The sequence below is a fragment of the Delphinus delphis genome, chromosome 1 (genome assembly GCF_949987515.2).
Source record: "Delphinus delphis chromosome 1, mDelDel1.2, whole genome shotgun sequence".
Classification (NCBI taxonomy): Eukaryota; Metazoa; Chordata; class Mammalia; order Artiodactyla; family Delphinidae; genus Delphinus; species Delphinus delphis.
The window spans coordinates 81,832,020-81,853,767 of NC_082683.1; the positions used below are offsets into that span (position 1 = coordinate 81,832,020).

Sequence of the window (21,748 nt, forward strand, 5' to 3'; positions counted from 1 at the left end):
AAGTGGGGCAGGAACATGTCATTAAATCGTAAAACCTTTAGGCAACGTCATGGAAAGTTTAAAAAAAGAAAAGATTGCTCAGAATGAGAGTGCTCCCGCACAGCCTAAGAGTAAAGGAATGTCTGGTGGAGGGTGGAAATTACTGATGGAGGCGATTAGTATGTGACTCTGCCGTGGGCTCCGACCCTGCGTCCCCAGGACCAATCCAGTTAGGTCCTAGGCTGCCTCCTCTGAGCCTTTCCATCCTGTTGAGCAGATCAGGGTAAAGGTTTCAAGATACTCTCAGGAAAATCTGATGAACTGGAATGTGTACTTTTAACGGTGCCTAAAATTACTTACAGACCCAGAAGGAAAGACTTGTGTAACTAACATGCATTCTCCACCGGGCCTCACAGTGCCACGGTTAGGAAGGAAGCTGTGGGGCAGTTTCCATTTCAGTGCAAATCTCAGCGTCCCCCAGATAACCTGCAGGGTTGCCCGAGGAGTCTGTCCTATGCATCTAGGAGGATCCCACAGCCAGCCTCCTCGGGACGACTTGGGAAAAGGGACTTGGCGGGGTCACCAAGCAGCGGCTGCGAGGCACGGAGCACAGCCACACAGGGAAAAGGTGGAACGAAACAACAAGATCAGCTAGCATTCTTCTGTCCCTTGCCGATCCAGACTGGGAATTTCTCTAATTAGCACCAAAGAACAGAATTTCTCTTTTGCTAAGACAGAAAGCACTGCACCAGCCAAGTCGTAATGAACTTTAATCGGCCTCCCCCTCTCCAACGCCCCCGACAAGCTTATGTTACAGACATCGCCAAGTTCTTTCCTACCTTTGCAAGCACCAAAGAAATAAAACAAAACAAACCACCCCAAACTTCCAGCAACAGAGAAATTCCAGCAACCCCTCAGAGATAAAGCAGGGCAGAGGGCAAATTCCAAAAGGCAGTAGCTTCAGCGAGGCGATATTTAAGCAGTGATCACCGCCAGCGGTCGGACACCAGGGCCCCATCACCGGCCCGGAATGCAACCTGGCAGAGCGCACGCCTATGCCGGCGGCGGGTAGCCAACCAGCAGGCCCGACGTCAGGGAAGGTGTGGAGCCGCTGACGCGGAGGGGCAGGGCTTCGGGGCATCTTCCGTGCTGAGCCCACGCCACCCCTACCATTAGGCGTCTCTGAGCCTGCAACCTGTGCCAATGGGTGACAAGTCTTAGGGAGCTCTGCTCTCAAAGCGCAATCCGAAGAGTGGCTCTGTTAAGTTTGTAACGTCGACTCAGTGACTTTCTCAGCCTTTCTTTTATTTCTTATCTTTAAAAAACAAACACAAAAATCTGTATTTTAAATCCAGGCTGCTGAGGGCTGACCAGGCGGCCTTCCTCCCCAGCACCGTTCCTGGCAGGGGTTCTGTGGGTCATCCTGGCTCTGTTCACGACACTGACTGCCTGCTCACCAGTTCAGCAGCCAACCCCCGCCCACCACCAAAGAAACAGGAGAGGCCCCCTTTTAATATTTTAAGGGATCTCACTTCCGATCTTATTACCATGAAAAGGAGAATTTCTAAATGTCAGCTCCTGCCTCCTTCCCTGCAACTGCCCTGAGTCCTGCATTCTACTGCTCTCCAGAAAACAATAAGCACTAGGATTATGAACACTCACCTAGCACTTTCTATGGGCCGGCACTGTTCGAAGCACTTTGCAGATCTTAAACCATTTAACCCTCAAAAGCCCCACCTTTCCAAAACACGGAGGCCCAAGGCAGGTAAGTAGCTTGTCCAGGGTTGACCAGGTCAGGGGTGGACCAGCGTTGGAGGGCAGGCGGCAGGGTCCACCGCCAGACGCTGACTAACATCTACCAGAGCTTCCTAGGAGCACACAGCCGTCATTCGTATTACTCAGAGTCCTGTATTTTGCTTCTGAATTTTTGCAGTCTAGAGATTACAGTTTATGACATTTCCTCCTGGCCCAGAAAGAAAACCAGTGAGTGGATGAAAATGTGTTGTGCAAGCTTGGACGCCAGGGAGCCGGAGAAGGGGACCCGTGTAACTGAGCGGCCGGGACCCTACCATGCCTGCCTCTTGCCTGCTTTCCTGTCCTGACAGCTAGATAATAGGCACAAGGCCTCCTCTCTCCATGAGAGACAGGTCCTGTATTAACACAGGGCGCACCACTCATAGTCGACAGCGGGGCGCCTCAGCGCGGCCTCCGCTTCTCTGAACTCTTCTCCCCGAGATCCCCCGAGGGTCAGACTGCAGCCCCCGGGCTCTTGACGCCTCCTGTCTTAGGAATCTTGTCTGTTCCGACCTAGTCAACCACCCTCTCCCTTTGGACCAAGGCTTCATCTAAGCCTTCAGGCCTAACTTCCCTCCTGAACCCCAGAACTGTTGCTGGACACTGGCCCTCAGCAAGCCCACAGTCGCATCTCAGATGGAACAATTGGTTTTTCCTCCGAAGTCCACGCTCTCCGATCCCTCCCGCGGTATCTGACTTGCCCTTCTCCACCTTCCCCTCATGCAGAAGAGCCTGGGGAAGGCTGGTTCTGAGTCTCCTGACCCTCGCCCTACCCCACCCGCACAGCCTGACCCTCCGCGGCTCACTAGCTGCTATCCCTGCCCTCCCCTTCCTCACTCCTCTCGCACAGCGCTGTCCCGTCCAATTCTTAGGACATCCCGTCCCCCACATTGAGTCTCTGAGGCTCCTTCAATCCCCTAGCCTGGCATTAAGGTCTCCCCGATCTGGTGGGGGTCAGTCACCTCCCTAAACCTCCCCCTGCCAGCCCCCTGCACAGCTGCACCCTGTGTTCCAGCTCCACCAGTTTCCTCACTCCAAGCAACACTCGCCCCTTTTCTAACTCTACTCTTCTGCTCATGCTGAGCCCCCTCCCTCCCTGGGAATACCCTTCCCTTTGCAGCATCTATCCACATTTTCCCTAGCCTTCAGACTAGCCGGAATCCTTACCTCCTTCGCTGGGAGGTCTCTCCCGGTCAGCCGTCCCCTTCCTCAGCAACTGCCTCATTTATTTTTGGCACCAACTCAATTGGGAACTAATCACGCACTGCCTTGTGACAGTTATTCCAATGACACTTGACATTCTTCTTAATGTCGTTCATGGTTCTTCTGCTCCTGGGGGAGCACGCCCGCCTAGCTAAGCCTGGTCCCGGCCAGAGGGTCCCCCACACTCCCAACACCGACCCAGGAGGCCCTGACCCACCTGAGGAGGTTGCCCCTGGGCAAGCTCTGCTCTCGGGCCTGGGGGCTGCCCATGGTGAGGCTCAGCCTCTTGGCCACGTCCGGCCTTCCATCGACGAGGCTGCCCTCCTGGGCCTGGCTGGGGGAGGTGCCGTACTGCTCCTCCAGGCACCGCAGGGGCACCGTCCTGTTGATGGGCTGGAAGATGATGGCTCCGCTCTGCTGGGAGATGGGCCGCCGGTTGCCCACATAGCAGCGCACCAGGCCGGGGATGGAGTCGAAGCTCTCCATCTCAAACTGGTACTGCACTCGGCTGTAGGCCTCACTGAGCCGCAGGACCGTCCGGCGGATCTTGAAGTGCTGAGGGAGGTTCTTCCACTGGCAGGTCAGGACAAAGTTTCCGGGGCTGGACAGAGAATCACGAACCAGGAAGTCACCGTCTCGCTGCACGAGGTTTTCTGACACCTTTGGGACAAAACGGTGCGTGAGGAGTAGGCAAGGCAAGCTTAGCTGCGCTGCTCCCCACTTCTTTGGGCCAACAGAGGACAATGCTATTATGTCTCTTCTTCCTCAGTCGGCTCTTTATCAAATGCCAAATTCTTAGAAGACCCACTAATTCATTTAAGAGCTATTTGCTGATCACCTACTATGTGCCAAGTACTACTGTAGGCATTGCGTTTACAGCAGTGAATGAAGCCCACGAGAGTCCCCGCTGCCTCAGAGCTTCTGTTTTTAGTGGACAGCTTCTATTTTAGTGAGGACAAACAAGCAACACGTACGGTATGTCAGATGTTGTCAAGTTAAGGAAGAAGTAAATCAGGATGAGGGCTGTCCTCTTAAATACTGTGGTTAGGAGGGTATCACAAGATGATATTTATGCAGACCTGAAGGATATGAAGTGATGGAAAATAAATAAAATTTGTGTCTGGTGGGTCTGATTCTCCCCCTTCCCCCAACAATTGGAGGAGGGTGTTTGTTGTCATCTACAAGTCACCCTCAGAGCCCTCTCCTAAGACACCCCTCTCCAGGCCTGGTCGATGGGGGAGGAGGATCCACATGCAGGTGGAGTCCAGGCACTGTGGAATCGACCCTTGAGTGTGGTTCTGGGCACACCGATTACTCTGGAGGGCCTGGAACAAAGAGGGCCAGGTCTCTCATCTCACAATGTTATTGGGAAGATTATATACCTGCATACATACTATATGCAAAGCACTAGTACAGTGCCTGGAACATAGCAGATGCTAAAAAAATCACTAGCTATAATGATGCTGATGTTTATAATAAAAGGAGAATTTATACTGTGTTGTAGTATGGTTGTTCCTGTAGCTAACCTGCCTGGGTTTGCATTCCGGCTCGTCTGGGTGACAAGTTACATGGACAAGTTACACTCAGTTTACATCATCTGTAAAACGGGGATAATATCACCTACAGGATAGCTATAAAGGTTTAAAGGACTAGAGTGTTGGCTATAACTATCGTTATTATTGTCACAGTCTTTAGTTATACAATCGGGAGTGATGTATAGCTGAACATTTACACTCATGGCAAATGGGAAACAAATTTTATGATCACGATAAGGAGAATGATGGTGGTGACAGACACCAGATTTATAAACTTTGATAAGTTTTCTAGGACATGCCAACATTTGATCAGCTAGCTTAGAATAGTATGCTACCATGGTTACCTTAAAATTGCATCTTAGCCTTAAAAATGTTTTCACACAGAAATTCCATTTCTTGGAATTGAGCCTGAGGAAATAATCATAGTCATGAACACAGTAGTTATCTGCAAGGATGTTGGGGAGAGTGCCCAATACAGAATGCAGAAAGCATACAGTGGACACAGACAATGGAGACTGGTGTAGGAGAACATTTCAGAGCAGGAGAAAATTCCCAGGAAATAGCATTAAGGGAAGAAAGTGGGCTGCAAAGTTATATGCAGCATGAGCTCATACTTGATTTGGAAAAGTCTGGCAGGATTTATATCGAAATGTTCATAGTGGTTATCTCCAGAAGGGAGAATTACAGGTAAGTGTTTAATTTTCTTCTTTTTACTCTATTTTCTACAATCGATTTTACACTAAAAGAAGAAAAAAAAAAACAAAGGTAGGATCAGGATTATTTCTTTGATGGTGCTGAGAAAGCTGCTACGTTAAAAAAAAACATCCACAACACGATGCCCTTCCCTCACCCTCAGCCACCCCTTTCCTGTCATGTTGTCCTGCGTGACTGGTCAGATCAGGTTACAGTGAAAACCCAAGAGAAACTCTATACCTCAATTCTGCACTTATTCTATTTTTCAGTTTCTATACTATTAAATACGAAAACATCATTCACGGCTATGGCCCAAAGGACTATCACACAAAGTACATGCTGGCCATGAGACTGTGGTCGCTGGTATGATTCCTCTTCTTTCCCACCCCCCGGGCCAGGGGCCGGGGAGGGGAGGGATGGAGAGTGGATAAGTGCCAGCCCCACTAGGGCACAGGCGGCCTTGTCGCTCTGGGTCGCCCGCCCTGATGATACCCCCTCTTCACCTGAAATTAAACCGCTGCCTTGAGAAGGAAGCAGGCTCCACGGGGTATGAGGCTGCAGGCAGTCGGCCAAGAGTTCAATTATCTGAACAACAGCCCAGCCTGATATTCCCCTAGGTATCACCCTGCGCGGCTGCCTCCTGCCTGCGCCTTGTTTACAGAACCACAGAACAGCTGCTCTCCCTTCATCCACTCACCGGCCACGGGGAAACGTACTTTGGATTCCCGACCTTAGCTCTTCTCAAGGTCTCCTTAGAGACGCGCCTACGTTAAGTCACCACAGGCCACCCTGTAGTAGTGCGCTCTGGCTGAACCGGGGCTTGCGCCTGGTAGCCTTGGGCGTGTGACCCTGCGCGGGGGCGGGTACCTGTCGGGGGATGCGGCCGTGGTACCAGGCATGGCTGCGCAAGTCCTCGCTGCTCAGCAGCAGCTCCTCTTCCAGCTCCTTCTTCAGCCTCTCCTGGGTCCTGTCCATGATGTGCCGCTCCTTGGAGAACTGCAACACAGGGTCACCAGTGATCTCCCAGCCTGCTGGGGCCGCGAGCCCAGGCCAGCCGGCTGGAGACGCCAGCCTTGCGGTCGGCTGCTTTGCTGATCAAACCAGTAGATGCCCAAAGCCCTGGTCAGGTAGAGGAGCCTGGATAATGATTACAGTTAGCTGTGAACTTTCATTTCTCTGGCTGGAGAGAGAGTGGAGTAAAATTTTCACCTGCACTCGGGGACTATGATAGGAGAGTAAGCCAAGCCGTTCCTTTTATCAGTCTACTCGGGTAGCAGCTGAAAACATGGGGAGCAGGGCAGGGGGCGCCAGGGAGAGATGTGCCAGGCCACCCAGAGAGCTTCCTCATCCTCCTTCAGAGCTGTCCTAACACAGAGCTGGGAAGGACAGAGTCCCAGCCGGCCCATGGTCCCAGGCCTGCAGGACAGTGCTGCCCAAAGTGCAGTCCCAGGGCGGTCGTGATGGCTCTGAAATCTTTGCTACTGGCAAACTCCAGTTCAGGACCGAGTTTGCCTTTAGAAACGTTTAGAGCAATTGGACAGAGTAATGTCTCTTGAATCTACTAACAGAAGTCTGAGTTTGTATTTTGTATGTGATTTTAATTTCATTTTTCTGCTATTTCATTTTTTACGACAGATTGGAAAAGGAAACTTAAATCAAAACAAAGAACTGGCTCTTCACCTCAAGTAGTTTGAGAATCACTGAATCTAGGTCACTGCACAGCGGCCGGGACAGGAGTTCTGGGTGGGTAACACTTGTTCCGGGTTTAATTTAGAACCCACGCCCACTTACAACATGTGAACTGAACTTGGACACCTGCCTGGTTCCCAGCAAAACCGGGCTCAGGGACTGTGGCTGAAGGTCATATGAGCAGGAAAAGGCTGTGTCCTTGTGTTTTCTCAACTTCCCCAGCTGGGCCTCAAAGGCCTGTAGGAATCACAAAACTGTCCTCATCACACTGCCCTGCACCTTAGCAAGGAAAGAGCCCCCCAGACCTCCTCCACTCAAGAAGAAGTAAAAGACCTGGGATTTTATAGCTGGATTCTGATCCTCAGCCCACGAGGGCACTGGCCGCAGAATGACTCCCGGGCTGTTTTCAAGGTGGGGTTCTGGCTTACTAATTATCTACTTCTCCCTCCACCTCTTCCCCACCACTCTTCTCACAGTGCAGGACCCCCCCCCCCCCCCGGAGTGTTTGACAGATGAGCTGAATTCCTATCAAAGAGATACTGATGTTGGCTGCCCACAGCGCCCGCAGGCATTATTAGCATTGATGTTTGACACTGTCGGCTTCGATCATTAATTATGTACAGGTACATCTGAAGACATTCTGAGTGCAGAATGTAGATTGTCAACCAGGCCGCATCTGCTATTTGTGTATTGTCTGTCTTGCCTCCTGCTAGGTAACAAGCTTCCCGAGACCAGAAGCCCATCTGCCTTCTCCCCTGCTGCCTTCGGGCAATGCCTGAACACAATGGTTACTGCGTACTCACTGAATGAACAAATAACCCAATGTCTATGACTTTTCTTAGTTATGGAGGTTCTCCTGTTTCCTCTCAAATTATTTGAAGCCCTGGTTTAACCGGGCGGGTTGCCACACAGCTAAAGGATGACTGACATTCCTCAGTCTTTCTCTCTTTTAGGGAGATGTGGCCACGTGGCTAAGTTTTGGCTAAGGAAGTGTAAACTGCCATGTTGGTGGGACTTCCAAGCTGAGATGTGATGGCCGGAGCTGCAAAACCATCCTGGATAATGAGGAAGAGGCCAAACCAGAGGAATAGGCGAGCAGAAGGCCTGAACGAGCCCAGGTCCCTCACAAGGGTGAGGCCAACACCCCGGCCCTGGACTGCCGGCCTCCAGGTCTTCCATGTGATCTTTTAGCTTTTTTAAGCCTGTTATTTTGGGTGTTCCTGTCACTGGCAGCTGAGCTAAATCCTAACCGATACTGTGACCCTGGCCTCTCTTCAGCCACCCTGACAGTCTGTACACCTAGCCTAAATCCCTTGTGCCGAGCCCTGGGTCCACTTCTTCTTGGTCTGAGCTCTGAAAATGCAGCAACCAGCAGGTCCTATCCTCTGTGTAACCCTCCACTGAAACTGTGTTCACCCAGACCCCGAAAGCTATCCCCGTACTCTCCTCGCTCGCTGATAGCCAACACCCAGGCCACGTCCCATCCTCCACCCCCTCTCTCTTTCTCGGCATCTCATAAACATCAAAGGTCTTCTGTAGCATTTTATATGGGACAATCTTTTACTTCAGGTTTTGAGATAATATTGTTTTGCACTTGTTACCAAAAAAAAAAAAAAAAAAAAATCAGTTCTCATTACTTCTGTCCTAACTCCTTAGAGGAAAGTCCACAGTTACTGTTCTCTCCCCCTGCAGACTCGGGAGCTGGGGCACTCTAGGGAAGTACCTAGAGAAGAGAGAAAAGATCCGTAAGACTGACCCTCTCACATAATCTGGGACAGAAGACCAGACTTCAGAAAATATGCCCTCAAGCTCTTGCATAATTTGTGAAAAGTTAGGGAGTTCCACAGTTGTCCAGACTTGTATTTTAAATGGGAAGAGGAGAAGGGAAAGGGAGGGAGATGAAGAGGGAGGGGGTGGAGGGGGAGGGGCTTCATTTCAAGCCAGTGAGGGCTGGTTCTGCATTAAAAGGGGCCAAGGGGGCCGCTGGGAGCTTCTGCGTTTACAGATGATGTGGGCAATGTCTCCCAAACAACTGAAGAGGCAATTCAGAAGTCACCCACATATGGTCACTCTCATGATTAAAGAGTGGTTATTTGGGAGAGGATGTCTTCTAGAACTTTCACTCATTGTTTTAATCACATATATTAACGCAACTTTTATTTTTCCCAGGTGCCTATTTTATGACAGCTCCACCTTGCTGACTCTGATTTTGCCGCTGTAGGTAGGTACTTTGATGTGCTGTCAACCCCGTGGTTGGTGACGGGTGACCATATAAGAAAGCAGTTTACACTGAATGGAAGTGCAGTACTCACTGACCTTTGGACCTTATGTTCTTCAACTGCCAGAGAAAGCAAGAAAATAATTACAAATAATCGATCTCTCAAACAAATGCTATAAATATTACTAATGACCACCTTATAGTAACACAACGTTTTCTTCAAGCTCAAATTCTCTAACTATTTGCTCCTAAATTTGAACTTCATTCCTGGAAGATAAGTCTGATTCTTTGTTTCTCCAGTCTCTTATCTTGAGGGGAGGAGGGGGCAGCGAGGGGAGGCCAGAGATGGAATAGGGTTTCATTGCACCAGCACGGGCCCTGGCCATCCTGAGCTCCACCACACACAGCAGCTGGGGCACAACCTCCGGAGGAAGGGAAGCTGCTAGGCTTTGGATCAAGAACATTCTGCCACAAGTCTTGCCAGGTTCATTCCAGGGACCAAATCCACCCACAGCCACCATAAGAGAAGGATGCAGGCTGGACACGTATCTTCTACTCCAAGTCTTGCCTGAGTCTGACCCATCAGAGATTTGAGAGCAGTCCTTTTTTTTGGGGGGGGGGGAGGTGTAAAAAAATGTGCTATGTATGTAAATTAAGTAATAAGTATACCTTGAGCAGGAAAGAAAGGAAAGAAGAAAGGGAGGGAGGGATGGAGGCAGGGCTTAGTAACTACTGTGTCACGGTTACCCACTCACATGGCTCCACTTCTAAAACTTCTTCCAGTCCCAGTCATTGGCTCTGGGGTCTGAGACGAGAGGTAGGTAAATGGATAACTACAGCAAATGAGGGGATGGATGAGGCCTACAACTGTCCAACCGAATTGAAGTTTAGCCAGAAAGTTCATAAATTACTATCATTGTTGCTTTTCATGGAAATCTGAGTCTAGCTACTACTTTCCTACTGCCAGCATTTTCACAACCCTGACGTCAACGGATGTGACAGCACAGTGTTTAAGAGCTCAGGCCAGCCTGCCCCCTCCATCCATAGGCCACTGTGCCACTCACCAGCTGTGTGGCTCTGGGCAAGCTCTCTGTAGAGCTCCTGGTCTGCAAAATGGGGATAATAACATATGACGACAGGTTAATAGGGATGAAATGGATCGATATCCATAAAGCGCTCATGACATACCGTGGTACACAGACCGCGCGAACTGTTCACTGTTTTTATAGGCCTATATCAGAATGCCATTCACCTGGTGAAATAAAACGAACAGTTTACGTCTGAGGTGTTTAAGGTCTGATGCACAGGCATGGTGGGTGGCTCAGTATTTGGGAGGAAAGCAGTTCAGGAAAGCAGCCTGGTACTTGTTTAAGTGCCCACTGGCTACCTCAATCCTCTGCAGAAGCCCGCTGTCCACCTGCCCCAGGCCCTCTGGTCTGGTTACACGGCCAGGACCAGTCCTAGCTTGCTGAGGCCGCCTCCGAAAATCACTCTAATCTGGAAGGAACATCTCTGGAGCCCCACACCGCAGGCAAGTCTGGTCTTGACAGGCTTGGAATAGCTGGAGCCCAGGAGATGGTTGGAAAACACATTCTGGAGGCACAGAGCCAGCTCCACCGACGTGCTGGGAACCTCGATTAACAAGGAAACCCACATTTCAACAGTTCTCTGAGGAAGAAAAAGCTGTCCCGGCCCAGGGAGGAATGGAGCTCAGGGTCTCCTCTCGCGACGGCTGTGTGATGTGCGATCCTGCATTTCAAATCAGGCACAACAATGGGACCCAGACCCTCCGGAGGTTTGTGTTCCTAAGTCCGGGGGATGAGGGACGTGTGCTCACCACCATCGGTGGGAAAGCCCCAGAGCCGCTGTGGGAGACCATTGAGAGGATTAGGAAAAGATGGCATCTGCATTGTAACTAATATTTTATTCTCTCCCTGTGTGGAAGGAAAGCTTCCCAGTTCCCACAGAATTTTAAATTGTGCAAATCACCAAGAAAGACCACATCCCCAGGCTGGGAGCTGTGGATGGAAAGGAAAAGACTGCAGAGGCACCATCTTGGGGCCAACAACAATGGTGACCAAGCAGTTTGCCAACCCTCAGGCTGCTGGCGGGTGATGACAGGCTGGGTCCCTACCCTCAGGAGGGCACATTCTCCTAGAAGCCCACACAGGGAATAGTTTAACACATCCCTGAGCTCTGGAGACAGAATGCTGGGATCTCATCCCTGCCCCTACAGCTCCTTAGCCTGGGCAAGTTACGCCACCTCTTTATCCTTTGGTTTTCCCATGTCAAAAAGGCCCCATATGGTGGGGGGGGGGGTAGGAAGGAGAAGACGGGGTATCAGGGTTGGCCCTTGAGGATAAAACTTGAGAACAGTAAGGGTGCTTTGGGCATGTGAGCTAAGAGCAGGTGGGCCTGGTCAGATAAAGGTGCTGTCTGAGGAGGAGAGGGCTGGAGCAGGCGGAGCCTCTCCCCCTAACACCCCAAGCACCCGATTTCTCTCCCCAGGAGAGCTCCATCTTTTCTCTAAGTATGTGGTTCAAACCTACCTCCCTGGACATTGCTGGCTGGCCTGGCTAAGTCCCTGACCCAAGCTGGCCTCACCAAATTTCTTCCTGGGATCTTTCTAAGGGAACTGAGTGAAGGACACCCTACCTGCTTGTGAAAACGTCATGAGACTGGAAGAACGGAGGTTGCTTCACCTTATGTTGACCCGACTGGGCTGAGAGAATGAAGTCACTGTGCAAAGAGAAGAGAAGGAGGAGGTGGAAGGGTCCGAGCGGCACACACATCCCTAACCCCAGCTGATCATGTTAACTGGAAAACTCCCCTGATACCTCAGTTAGTTTGTGCTGGACTCCTGTCACTTGTGACCAGAGAAGTCCTGACCCAGGAAGGCAGAGATCAGACAGATCAGACAGAGGGGCACTGTAGACTGAGAGGTTAGACCTTCACACTCCAGACGCTGAAGGCCATTGACACTTTCTGCCCGGGAAGGCAACAGGTACAAAAAAAAGATGCTTCTGGCTGCGGTGAGCAGAAGGGACTGGATGGGGCTGGGGTTAGCGGCACGAGGCCAGTTCAGAGTCTTTTGAAATGTGCTGATGATGGCCAAATCCCCACCTCCAGCCTTTAGGGTTGCTGCTGTGGTAGGGATATTTACCAGAATCCACTTCAGAGCTCAGATGCCGATATGGATAAATGGAACTCATCTTTTCTGCAAAGCCTGCTCTTCTCCTTTCCCAGTCATTGGCACCTCCACTGCCCTCATTACTCAAACTAGAACCCTCAGAACTGGCTTCCACGGATCAAGAAATTCCTGATTATACCTCTCACCAAGGCCCATTCTAATCCCCGTGGAGGTCATCATGTCCTGTTCTCCCTGAACTTTCACAATATCCTCCTGATAATTTCCCTACCCCCATGTCTAGTGCTGCAACCCACCACCTACAAAGCCACAGCTCATCATATCCTCAGAGACTTTAGTCAAGGGGTGCCCCAGCTGGGGCTGACCTGAGATCCAGAGTCTCTTCTAGCCCCTCCTCCCCCAAAATGGATCGGCTTCTTATGTCTGGTTTTCGCTCTCCCAGGGCTCAGACCTGGCCCGTAAGGGACACAGACCCCCATCGCCCTCTCCTCCCAGATCCCTGAGCTTTGGACACATTACATTCCTTGAAGCCTGGTGAGCTGATGCACCGCTCTTGCTATATACGGACACCTCGTACAGGGACCCGGGTCTGAATTTGCCAGGAGGCCCAGGTCACGAGAAGGCTGTGGATGCCTATGGGAGGCAACTTTGTGGGTCCCCAGAAATAAGTGGCAGAGGCTTGATGGATGGGGGAGATGGGCAAGGGTACTGCCATTATGCAGTGGGTCCATGAGTGGGGTCCATGAGTCAGCAGATTTGGGGCATTAAAGTTTTGTGGACTTTATTTAAAGGGTCCACATGTTCCAAACGGCTCACAGTATCCTACACATAAAACCCAAAGGCAGGAGATGCCCTTCTCCATCTGGCCCTGAGCTCCCTTTCTGAGGCACACTGACACAGGGCCCTGGTCATAGGACCTTCCACAGCTTCATGGACACACAGTCCCTTATGTCCCTCCTCCATGCCTTCTCTCATGGTCCAGAGACAGTGACCCACCTGCAGATGCCACTGTGTATCCTGGCTGGAGCCCAAGCTGGGGGATGGGGAGAGGCCAGAGGGGAGTTGGATGAGGCAGGCAGGGCCTTGAAGGCCATGCTGAATTAGTCTGATTTTATCAAAGGGGGCAGGGAATCCACTAACACACTGCACACAGTGGGGGCAATGCAGTCTGCCAGGCATGAGCTCCTTGAGGGCAGAGGCCATGGCTTACTTGCTTTGGGCTCCCAGAGCCTGGTGGCTAGCACGCAGCAGGTACCCAGTAAACACCTACTGACTGGAACCATGCTTGCCATTTCACCCTCCGTGTGGCAGCTTCCTTGCCACTGGGTGGGGAGAAAAAGAAAGAGTTTGGAGGTTGGTCAAGAACAGGTGACAAAAAACAGAGTCATAGGTCAATGGAACAGAATAGAGAGCCCAGAAATGAACCTACCCTTGTGTGGGCAATTAATCTATGACCAAGAGGCAAGAATATACAATGGAGGAAAGACAACCTCATCAGTAAATGGTGTTGGGAAAACTGGACAGCTATATGCAAAAGAATCAAACCGGACTACTTTCTCATGCCATATACAAAAATAAACTCAAATGGATTAAAGACTTACATGGGACACCTGAAACCATAAAACTTCTAGAAGAAAACATAGGCAGTACATTCCTAGACATCGGTCTTCGTAACATATTTTTGGATATGTCTCCTCAGGCAAGGGAAACAAAAGCAAAAATAAACAAATGGGACTACATCAAACTACAAGGCTTTGCACAATGATGGAAACCATCAACAAAATGAAGAGGCTGCCTATTGAAGAGAAGATATTTGCAAACGGTATACCTGATAAGGCGCTAATATCCAAAATATACAGAGAACTCATACACCTCAAGAGCGAAAGACCAAACAACCTGATTTTAAAAAACGGGCAGAGGATCTAGATAAACATTTTTCTGAAGAAGACCTACAGGTGGCCAACAGGTACGTGAAAAGATGCTCAACATCACAAATCATCAGGGAAATGCAACTCAAAACCACAATGAGGTATCACCTCACACCTGTCAGAATGGCTATTATTAAAAAGACAACAAATAATAAGTGTTGGTGAGGATGTGAAGAAAAGGGAATCCTCATGCACTGTTGGTGGAAATGTAAATGAGTACAGATGCTGTGGAAAACAGTATGGAGATTCCTCAAAAAATTTAAAATAGAACTACCATGTGATCCAGCAATTCCACTCCTGGGTATTTATCTGAAGAAAACTAAAACACTGATTAGAAAAAATATATGCACCACTATGTTCACAGCAGTATTATTTACAATAGTCAAGGTACGGAAGCAACCTTAGTGCCCATCAATAGATGAATGGATAAAAAAGATCTGGCATATATACACAATGGAATGTTACTCAGCCATAAAAGAGAATGAAATCTTGCCATTTGACACAACATGGATGGACCTAGAGGGGGTATCATGCTAAGTGAGATAAGTCAGACAAAAAAAAGACAAATACTGTATGATTTCACTTATATGTAGAATCTAAAAAACAAAACAAGGAACAAACATAACAAAACAGAAACGGACTCACAGATACAGAGAACAAACAGGTGGTTGCCAGAAGGGAGTGGGGTTGGGGGATGAGAGAAATAGGTGAGGAAGATTAAGAGGTACAAACTTCCAGCTGCAAAATAAATGAGTCAGGGGGTGAAATGTACAGTGTGGGGAATACAGTCAATAATTATGTAGTATCTTTGTATGGTGACAGATGGTACCCAAACTTATGGTAATCATCATGAATGTAGAGAAGTATCAAATCACTATGTTACATAACAGGAATTAACAGAGTGTTGTAGGTCAATTATACTTCACAAACAAACAAACTCATAGAAAAAGAGATCAGATTTGTGGTTACCAGACGTGGGGGGGGGGAGGGGGAATTGGATGAAGGAGTCAAAAGGCACAAACGTCCAGTTATAAGATAAGTAAGTCCTAGGGATGTAACGTACAACATGATCAATATACTTAACTCTACTGCACATTACATATGAAAGGTGTTAAGAGAGTAAATCCTAGAGTTCTCATCACAAGGAAAACAATATATTTTTTCTATTTCTCTAATTTTCTATCTACAGGAGTTGATGTTCACTAAACTTATTGCAATCATTTCATGACGTATGGACGTCAAATCGTTATGCTGTACGCTTTAAATTTAACAGTTCTGTATGTCAGTTATACCTCAATAAAACTGGAAGGGAAAAAAAAAAAGAACAGGTGACCCTGACCACCTTTCTAGACTTCTCTTAACTTGTGTCTGTCTGCACCTGGGAGTAATAGTGCCCACGTCACAGGACTACCTGACCTGATGCCCCTGGAATTAAAAAAAAAAAGGAACTGGCACAGTGCCTGGCACACGGTAGGTGCTCATGTGGAACAACGTAGAATTTGAACCCTCTAAAGATGCTTCTTAGCTAAAAAATAGAAAGTTACTTCACTAAAGAGCTTTTTTTAAAAACGAATTATACAACCCATCAGAAGGTTTGAGAGATATTTGGTTTTTGAGAATTTATCAATAGTTCTGATGGAATAAAAAAAGCTAGAAGTTGGAACTACCAATTTCTACTTAGGCGTAGGTATGTTTATTCTGTTTATTTCAGTTCCAGGTCAATAGTTGCTGGGGTTTTGAGCAGCACTAAACGGTTCCACCTGTGCAGGGTGACGCGTCACTGAGCACCCGTAAGAAAGCACTTTGCTTCGGCGGCACGCGTCTCAGTACTAACATGCACACGTGGTTACTCCAGCCGGCCACACGTCCACAGCACACAGGACAGAGTGGCAGCATGAGAGTGTAAGAAAGTTGTGTGTTTGGCCCGAGGGCTGAGACGTCCTGGTACAGAGATGATGTGTCCTTCAGGGCCTTGGAGGCTTAGTCATCAATATGTTTTTTTGTTGAATTTTTAAGGTTGGGATGATTTTCTAGTCATTCATTCTATGACCAAGGTTGGGAATTAACTTGCTTGAAATAAAAAAAGGAGGATGGGAATGTGTGCAAGAAAAGAGGAAGGGAGGGAGCAAGCTTCTGGGCTATTCTGTCTTAGTTCAGAGTGTCGGGCCACAACACCCAGAAAGCTATCAGGCTCTCAGACAAAAGCTTCTCTCTTCTGCCCTAGGCCGCTTTACTCAACTGAGGGAGAGGTCCACAAAAGTCCAGGCCACTCATCGGGTTGCACCAAACAACTCCACAGGTCATATTTTCCCATAAATCTCATCCAGAAATTACGATCACAAACAAAATTGTAAGTCCGACTGCATGTAAAATTGGTCTAATTTCTCAGCCAAGACCATGTCCTCTGAGGAGCCGATGGGAAACCCCTCTGAGTCCGCTGTGAACTGCCCCCGGGTGGCCAGGGCAACGCCAGAGTCCGGAAAGACCCTCATCTCAGATCCACTGAACTCCAGCGAGACATGTGATGACGTGACAGCCGTGCCATCTCGAACCCTAACGAATGCTGTAAACACCTGAAGAGGTGGAGCTCCTCCACCCTGGAAAACGCACGCTTTTGATCCCCATTACAGGAGTATTCTAAGCCTCACCAAGCCTCTTAGCATCTAGGGTTGGCTTACAAGTAAACCCGCCTAAAAATGAGATTCTTTGGGGATTTCAGAAACTCAGACCCTTTGAAACACTGCCTTGTGCTGAATTTTAAGCAGTGGACCAGTTGATGACCAAATTCCAAAGTATATCAAGGGCTTTCAGAGATCCAAGTGGTATTTTTACTGTTGAAAACCTGCATAAATTGATCACGAAGCCACAGAATGAATAAATCCCAATTACTTCTGCCACTCTTAACCCTGACCACAGGCTGAAAAACAAGAATCCACTTCTCCACCAGTTTCAGGCCCAACAATTTCTAGTACAAACCTTCAACTGTTTTAATCTGAGGTAGAATAGAATGAAAGGGGATGGCATTTGTGGCAATCCTAAGGCCTTGAAATGAAACTATTCGTATATTGGGTTCTGCGCCACCTTTGACTGACACTCGCTGGCTTTATGGCTTGCCTAAAAATATTTTGTTATAATCCAAAGATAAGTGAAGAAAGGCTTGAATTTACTAATCCAACTTTTCCCACTGGGGTGCTAGGCTAGACAAATATAGTTTCTCATGCTAATAACTGTGATTAAAGTCAAAGTCTTTACCTAAGTAAAGAATTAATTTGTAACTAAAAGTCCAAAGAGAAAAAATGTCAAATTCAAATTTTATATCTCCTATTTGGTAGACAAAAGCAAATGGCGGCATGGGCAGTTGGGCATTTCAGCCTGGCCCAGAGCAGTGGGGGGTGGCCACACCGTGGCCTGGCCATTGGCTCTGGGATGCGTACAACAGAGGGACATTATATCTAAGGAGGGGCCCTTCGTAAACAGCCATTGAAAATTTGTATACCACAGCCGCCTGGCAGGTGGCAATAGAGCGTCTTGAGGAAAGGGTGCCTAATTCTAATTCACACAAGGTACTCTGTGGGCCAGCGGGGAAAGGCCCTGAGCTGTCCCAGAGGCTCTCTGCCTGTTAGGTGTTGGGCTCTTGACAAATGGGGACCTCTGGTCTCACTTGGGCCCCTTGCCTCTGAGCCTGCTCCTTTCCATCCTGAGATTAAAGCTCAGTGACGCAGTCTTTGGAGGCAGCTTCCTAACCCACACAGTACTTCACCCTGTTGGCCAAAGTTCTGCAGAAACAATCAGGTAGTTAGTTTTTTTTTTTTTTTTAATTTTTGGTTGCGTCCGGTCTCAGTTGCGGCACGCAGGATCTTTCGCTGTGGCTCGCGGGCTCCAGAGCACGCAGGCTCAGTGGTTACGGTGGCCGGACTTAGTTGCCCCGCGGCGTGTGGGTCCTTAAGTTCCCCGACCAGGGATCGAACCTATGTCCCCTGCATTGGAAGGAGGATGCTTAACCACTGGACCACCAGGGAAGTCCCAGGTAATCAGTTTTAAATCAAGAGCTTGATAGTCACTGGAACACTGTGCCTTTGATTAAACTCAAGGACTTACCAAGTGCCTGCTGTGCCGCTCGGCCTCCTAGGCTAGACCTGAGGGGAGATGCAGACATGAGTAAGAAATATTCCATGGCCTGACATGGGCTACAGAGCCTCTTTGAGGAGACGAGACATCCGAAGGGAGTGAACAGTAATAAATCACAAGTTGTTTTGCTGAAGTTCTCAGTGTTTATCTTCTTTGAGGTCAGTGAGGGCCTTTGGCTCCTTCTGAGAAAGGACTCAGTAGCAAAGAGATTTCATAAAATTTCAATAAGTTTCAGCATTCTGAAACACTTCAATTAATTTGCTGCTAACGTTTAAGTTCCTTGAAGATATAAATTCCTCTTTTCTAAATCCTAGAAAGAATCTCATCTTCAGCAAAGATTCTACAGATGGGTTTTGATGCCATTTTACCATTTTATAATTAAACCTGAGTAATTTATCACACTTTACATCAGATTCTCACTCCAGTGCCATTAAAAACTGATTTGCAATTTGCTGTTAAATTAAGATGCTTCATTTTTTTACTTTGTGTGATTTTCCTTTTCACAGACAAATGATGATACAGGGGCCGTCAGACACTAGCACAGATAGGAAAATGCCATCAACCCCCCCAGAGAGCCCAAGTCCAAGAGATTTCATTTTATTCATTATCAAACCTTATCAAATGCTTATTAAAAGAGGCTCAGAAACCATGAATAAGAAACATGAAGAGGATATCTGTGGAACTCCGTGCTGATCAAGGTTCTGTGAAATTCGCATTAAAATTCTGCTTTCCATATGTGTAAATGAAAAAAAACTAATTTTAATTTGTGCAGACTGGAGCCTTAACGCAGCGCACTCTCTAAGCAGGCAGCAGTAACTTAATCCTCCGTTCCAAACTAATTACATTAGAATCATTCTGATTGGGACCCACGGCTCCCTTTGATGTTAAACTCCTGTTGCCTTTCATCCACAATCATTCTCTGGGCAAGATCTTCCCCACACCCTCCCATCCTGCTAGATCATGAAGCTATTGCTTTTGAAGTTCAATTTTATTTTGATGAAACACCAAGGGACTGAAAATTATTTTTCACTGAAGGAGACCGATTTCGGTCTGAAAACTGCAGGAAGAATTCTAAGTGTGACAGAATGTAGCACAGCCAACACCAAGAATAGCGTTTTTCCTTCACAAAGGTTACTCACATGTGAAAGAACTTGCTGAATGCACTCATTACACCATAAGCTCTCCTCCCCTCCCCCTCCCTCCCCTGGCCCCAGTGGGTTTGTCCATCATGTTTCTTACCCTTTTGACAAAGCATTACCCAGGGGCTCACTCAGTGCTCAACTCCAAGGGGGTCTCACCTTTCTCTGGTAATAGATAAACTGAAACACGATAAGATTTTCAACAAGCCATTTGTTAACATCCTGCCCTGCTGAAAGCTATGGCGGGTACCCTCCCCTCCAGATCAAATGTAGGTGGTGACTTCCTGAAGCAGACATCTAAATCACCCCCATGAGGCAGCCCTGTATTCTGATTCTTCCCAGTGAGAAGTTGGATGTGCCACACTTACGATGAAGGCTGAAGGTCGCTGGTTGCACTTAATCCTTTATTGGGTCAGTGAAATGAAGGGCTTCAAATAAAAGCCAAGTACCAGTTCGACCGATGAAAACCTCCTCTAAACTGCTTTGCTCCCTTTAACTGTGTCCTCAAGTGACTTCCGATAACACGTCTCTCTCACACACACACAAGCTAAATAAGACAACGCAAGTGAAATATTAATCGCTCCATCTGGCAGTGAGATTCCATTCAGTAAGAGTAGTGTTTTGTTAACATCTACGGCGAATGAAAAAACAGAGACTGCCCTGGCTAAGGCAGACCCAGGATAAGGGTTTGAAGACCAGCTGACCAAATTTCAGAACACAAAGAGAGCCAAACCAGAAATCTTTACCATTGGTAATTCAAGCTTGTTAATTCAACATTTAATTCAAATTATGAGTGATGTGGAACACAGCTGCTCACCAAAATGGATTCCCTATTTCCTCTTCAGAATATCAGAAAATAAAAATCAACTTAATTTAAATACTATCCTTTTCAAAAACAAAAAACCACCCAAAACCCCAATTCTATCCTTTCCTTAAATTCACCTCAAATGCATGAGGCATTACTGAATAAACAAAATGCATTGTGATTGAAAGACACTAGGAGATGTAATTGGAAGGAAAAACGAGATATGCCAAACACGTGGAGGAAAATCCAAAGCTTCAGAAAGCCCTTCAGTGTGCGGGTGGAATAAATGACTTTCCAAATCCTCTCTTTGCAAAACAGTACGTGACTAACAACTGTCTCAGAAAGTGCATTATAGATCAGAGCTAAGTACGGAGTAGGTTTTCAGTAAAACGAAATGACTCATCACAAAATGGGTTCTGGCCAAGCATCGACTTCACTGCTTCCAATATACACCTCACACACATGCCACTTTAAAGGCATATATTTCTCCCAGAGGAGTTCAAAGTTCTTGACACCCACATAATTCATCTAAACAAGTTTTTTTTTAAAAACACACAAACACCACGTTAGATGTCACGGACAGGATCAGGAAAGCAGCAGCTGGACGTAGAGGGACAAGATACCTAATACAACACAACTCAGATCTCATGAATCATATGATGTCCCTGGAATTAAATAAGTAGCAAGAATATTTATATCTCACAAGAGAAAACATGACCAAGGCCCTGAATTTTCGTGACTTGCTCAGACCTATGCAGTAAAGGATTGCCTGAAAACTAGAATCCAAGTCTCCCAAAGTATATGAAGAACCAGACATGTTTACGGGAAAGACCTGGGGAACATGAGGGCTGTGTTGACATATATGAAGGTTTGGGATGTTCTCGTCCCAAGATGGCAGGTCAGATATTCTTGGTTCAACTCCCTCCTGTCTTATTCCTATGGTGTCTACTCATACCAACTAATTTGGCCTCAAATAGACATGGTCATATTATGGAAGGGAAAAACATGTATCTGAAGGGTTATTATACTCATTTAACTTAAGAATAAGGTGGACATTGCAAGGTACAGATTTTGACTCAATACTAGGAGGAACTTTCTAGCAATTTAGAGTTTTCAAAAGTGGGACTGTATTGCCTTTAGGGTACAGTACACCTCCCATCTCTAGAAATGTCAAAAAGAAGGGTAATAAAATGACCTCCTATGAAGATTTAGGGCCAGATGACCAGTTAGGAAGTTACTGCAGAATTTTAAGCAGTAATAGATAATGAGGCCTGAAGTAGTACAGTACTGGTGGGAGAGACAGGAGGAAAGGGTGGATGAGAGAACAGTTTAGGAGTAAAATCATGAAGACATAACTGATTAGACATGGAAGATGAATAGGGGGAAAAGACATGGGAGCTCCTGGAAGATGACTGAGCCATCAACTTCCAGTACAGAAGCATGAGCGGGGAGCAAGTTTATGGAAGAAGATGTAGAGCCTGAGGTACCT

General features: G+C 47.6%; 1 protein-coding gene across 2 annotated transcripts in view; it reads right to left on the bottom strand.

Moving 5' to 3' along the window:
* BCAR3 (BCAR3 adaptor protein, NSP family member) overlaps positions 1-21,748 on the bottom strand; it is a 117,000-nt gene that overhangs the window by 23,963 nt on the left and 71,289 nt on the right. For both annotated transcript variants that reach the window (XM_060025829.1, XM_060025838.1), the window contains 2 exons: positions 6,072-6,200; positions 3,194-3,636 (listed from right to left, as the gene is read on the bottom strand). In XM_060025829.1, coding sequence (XP_059881812.1) covers positions 3,194-3,636; positions 6,072-6,200 — 572 coding nt within the window. The remainder of the gene's footprint in view (positions 1-3,193; positions 3,637-6,071; positions 6,201-21,748) is intronic.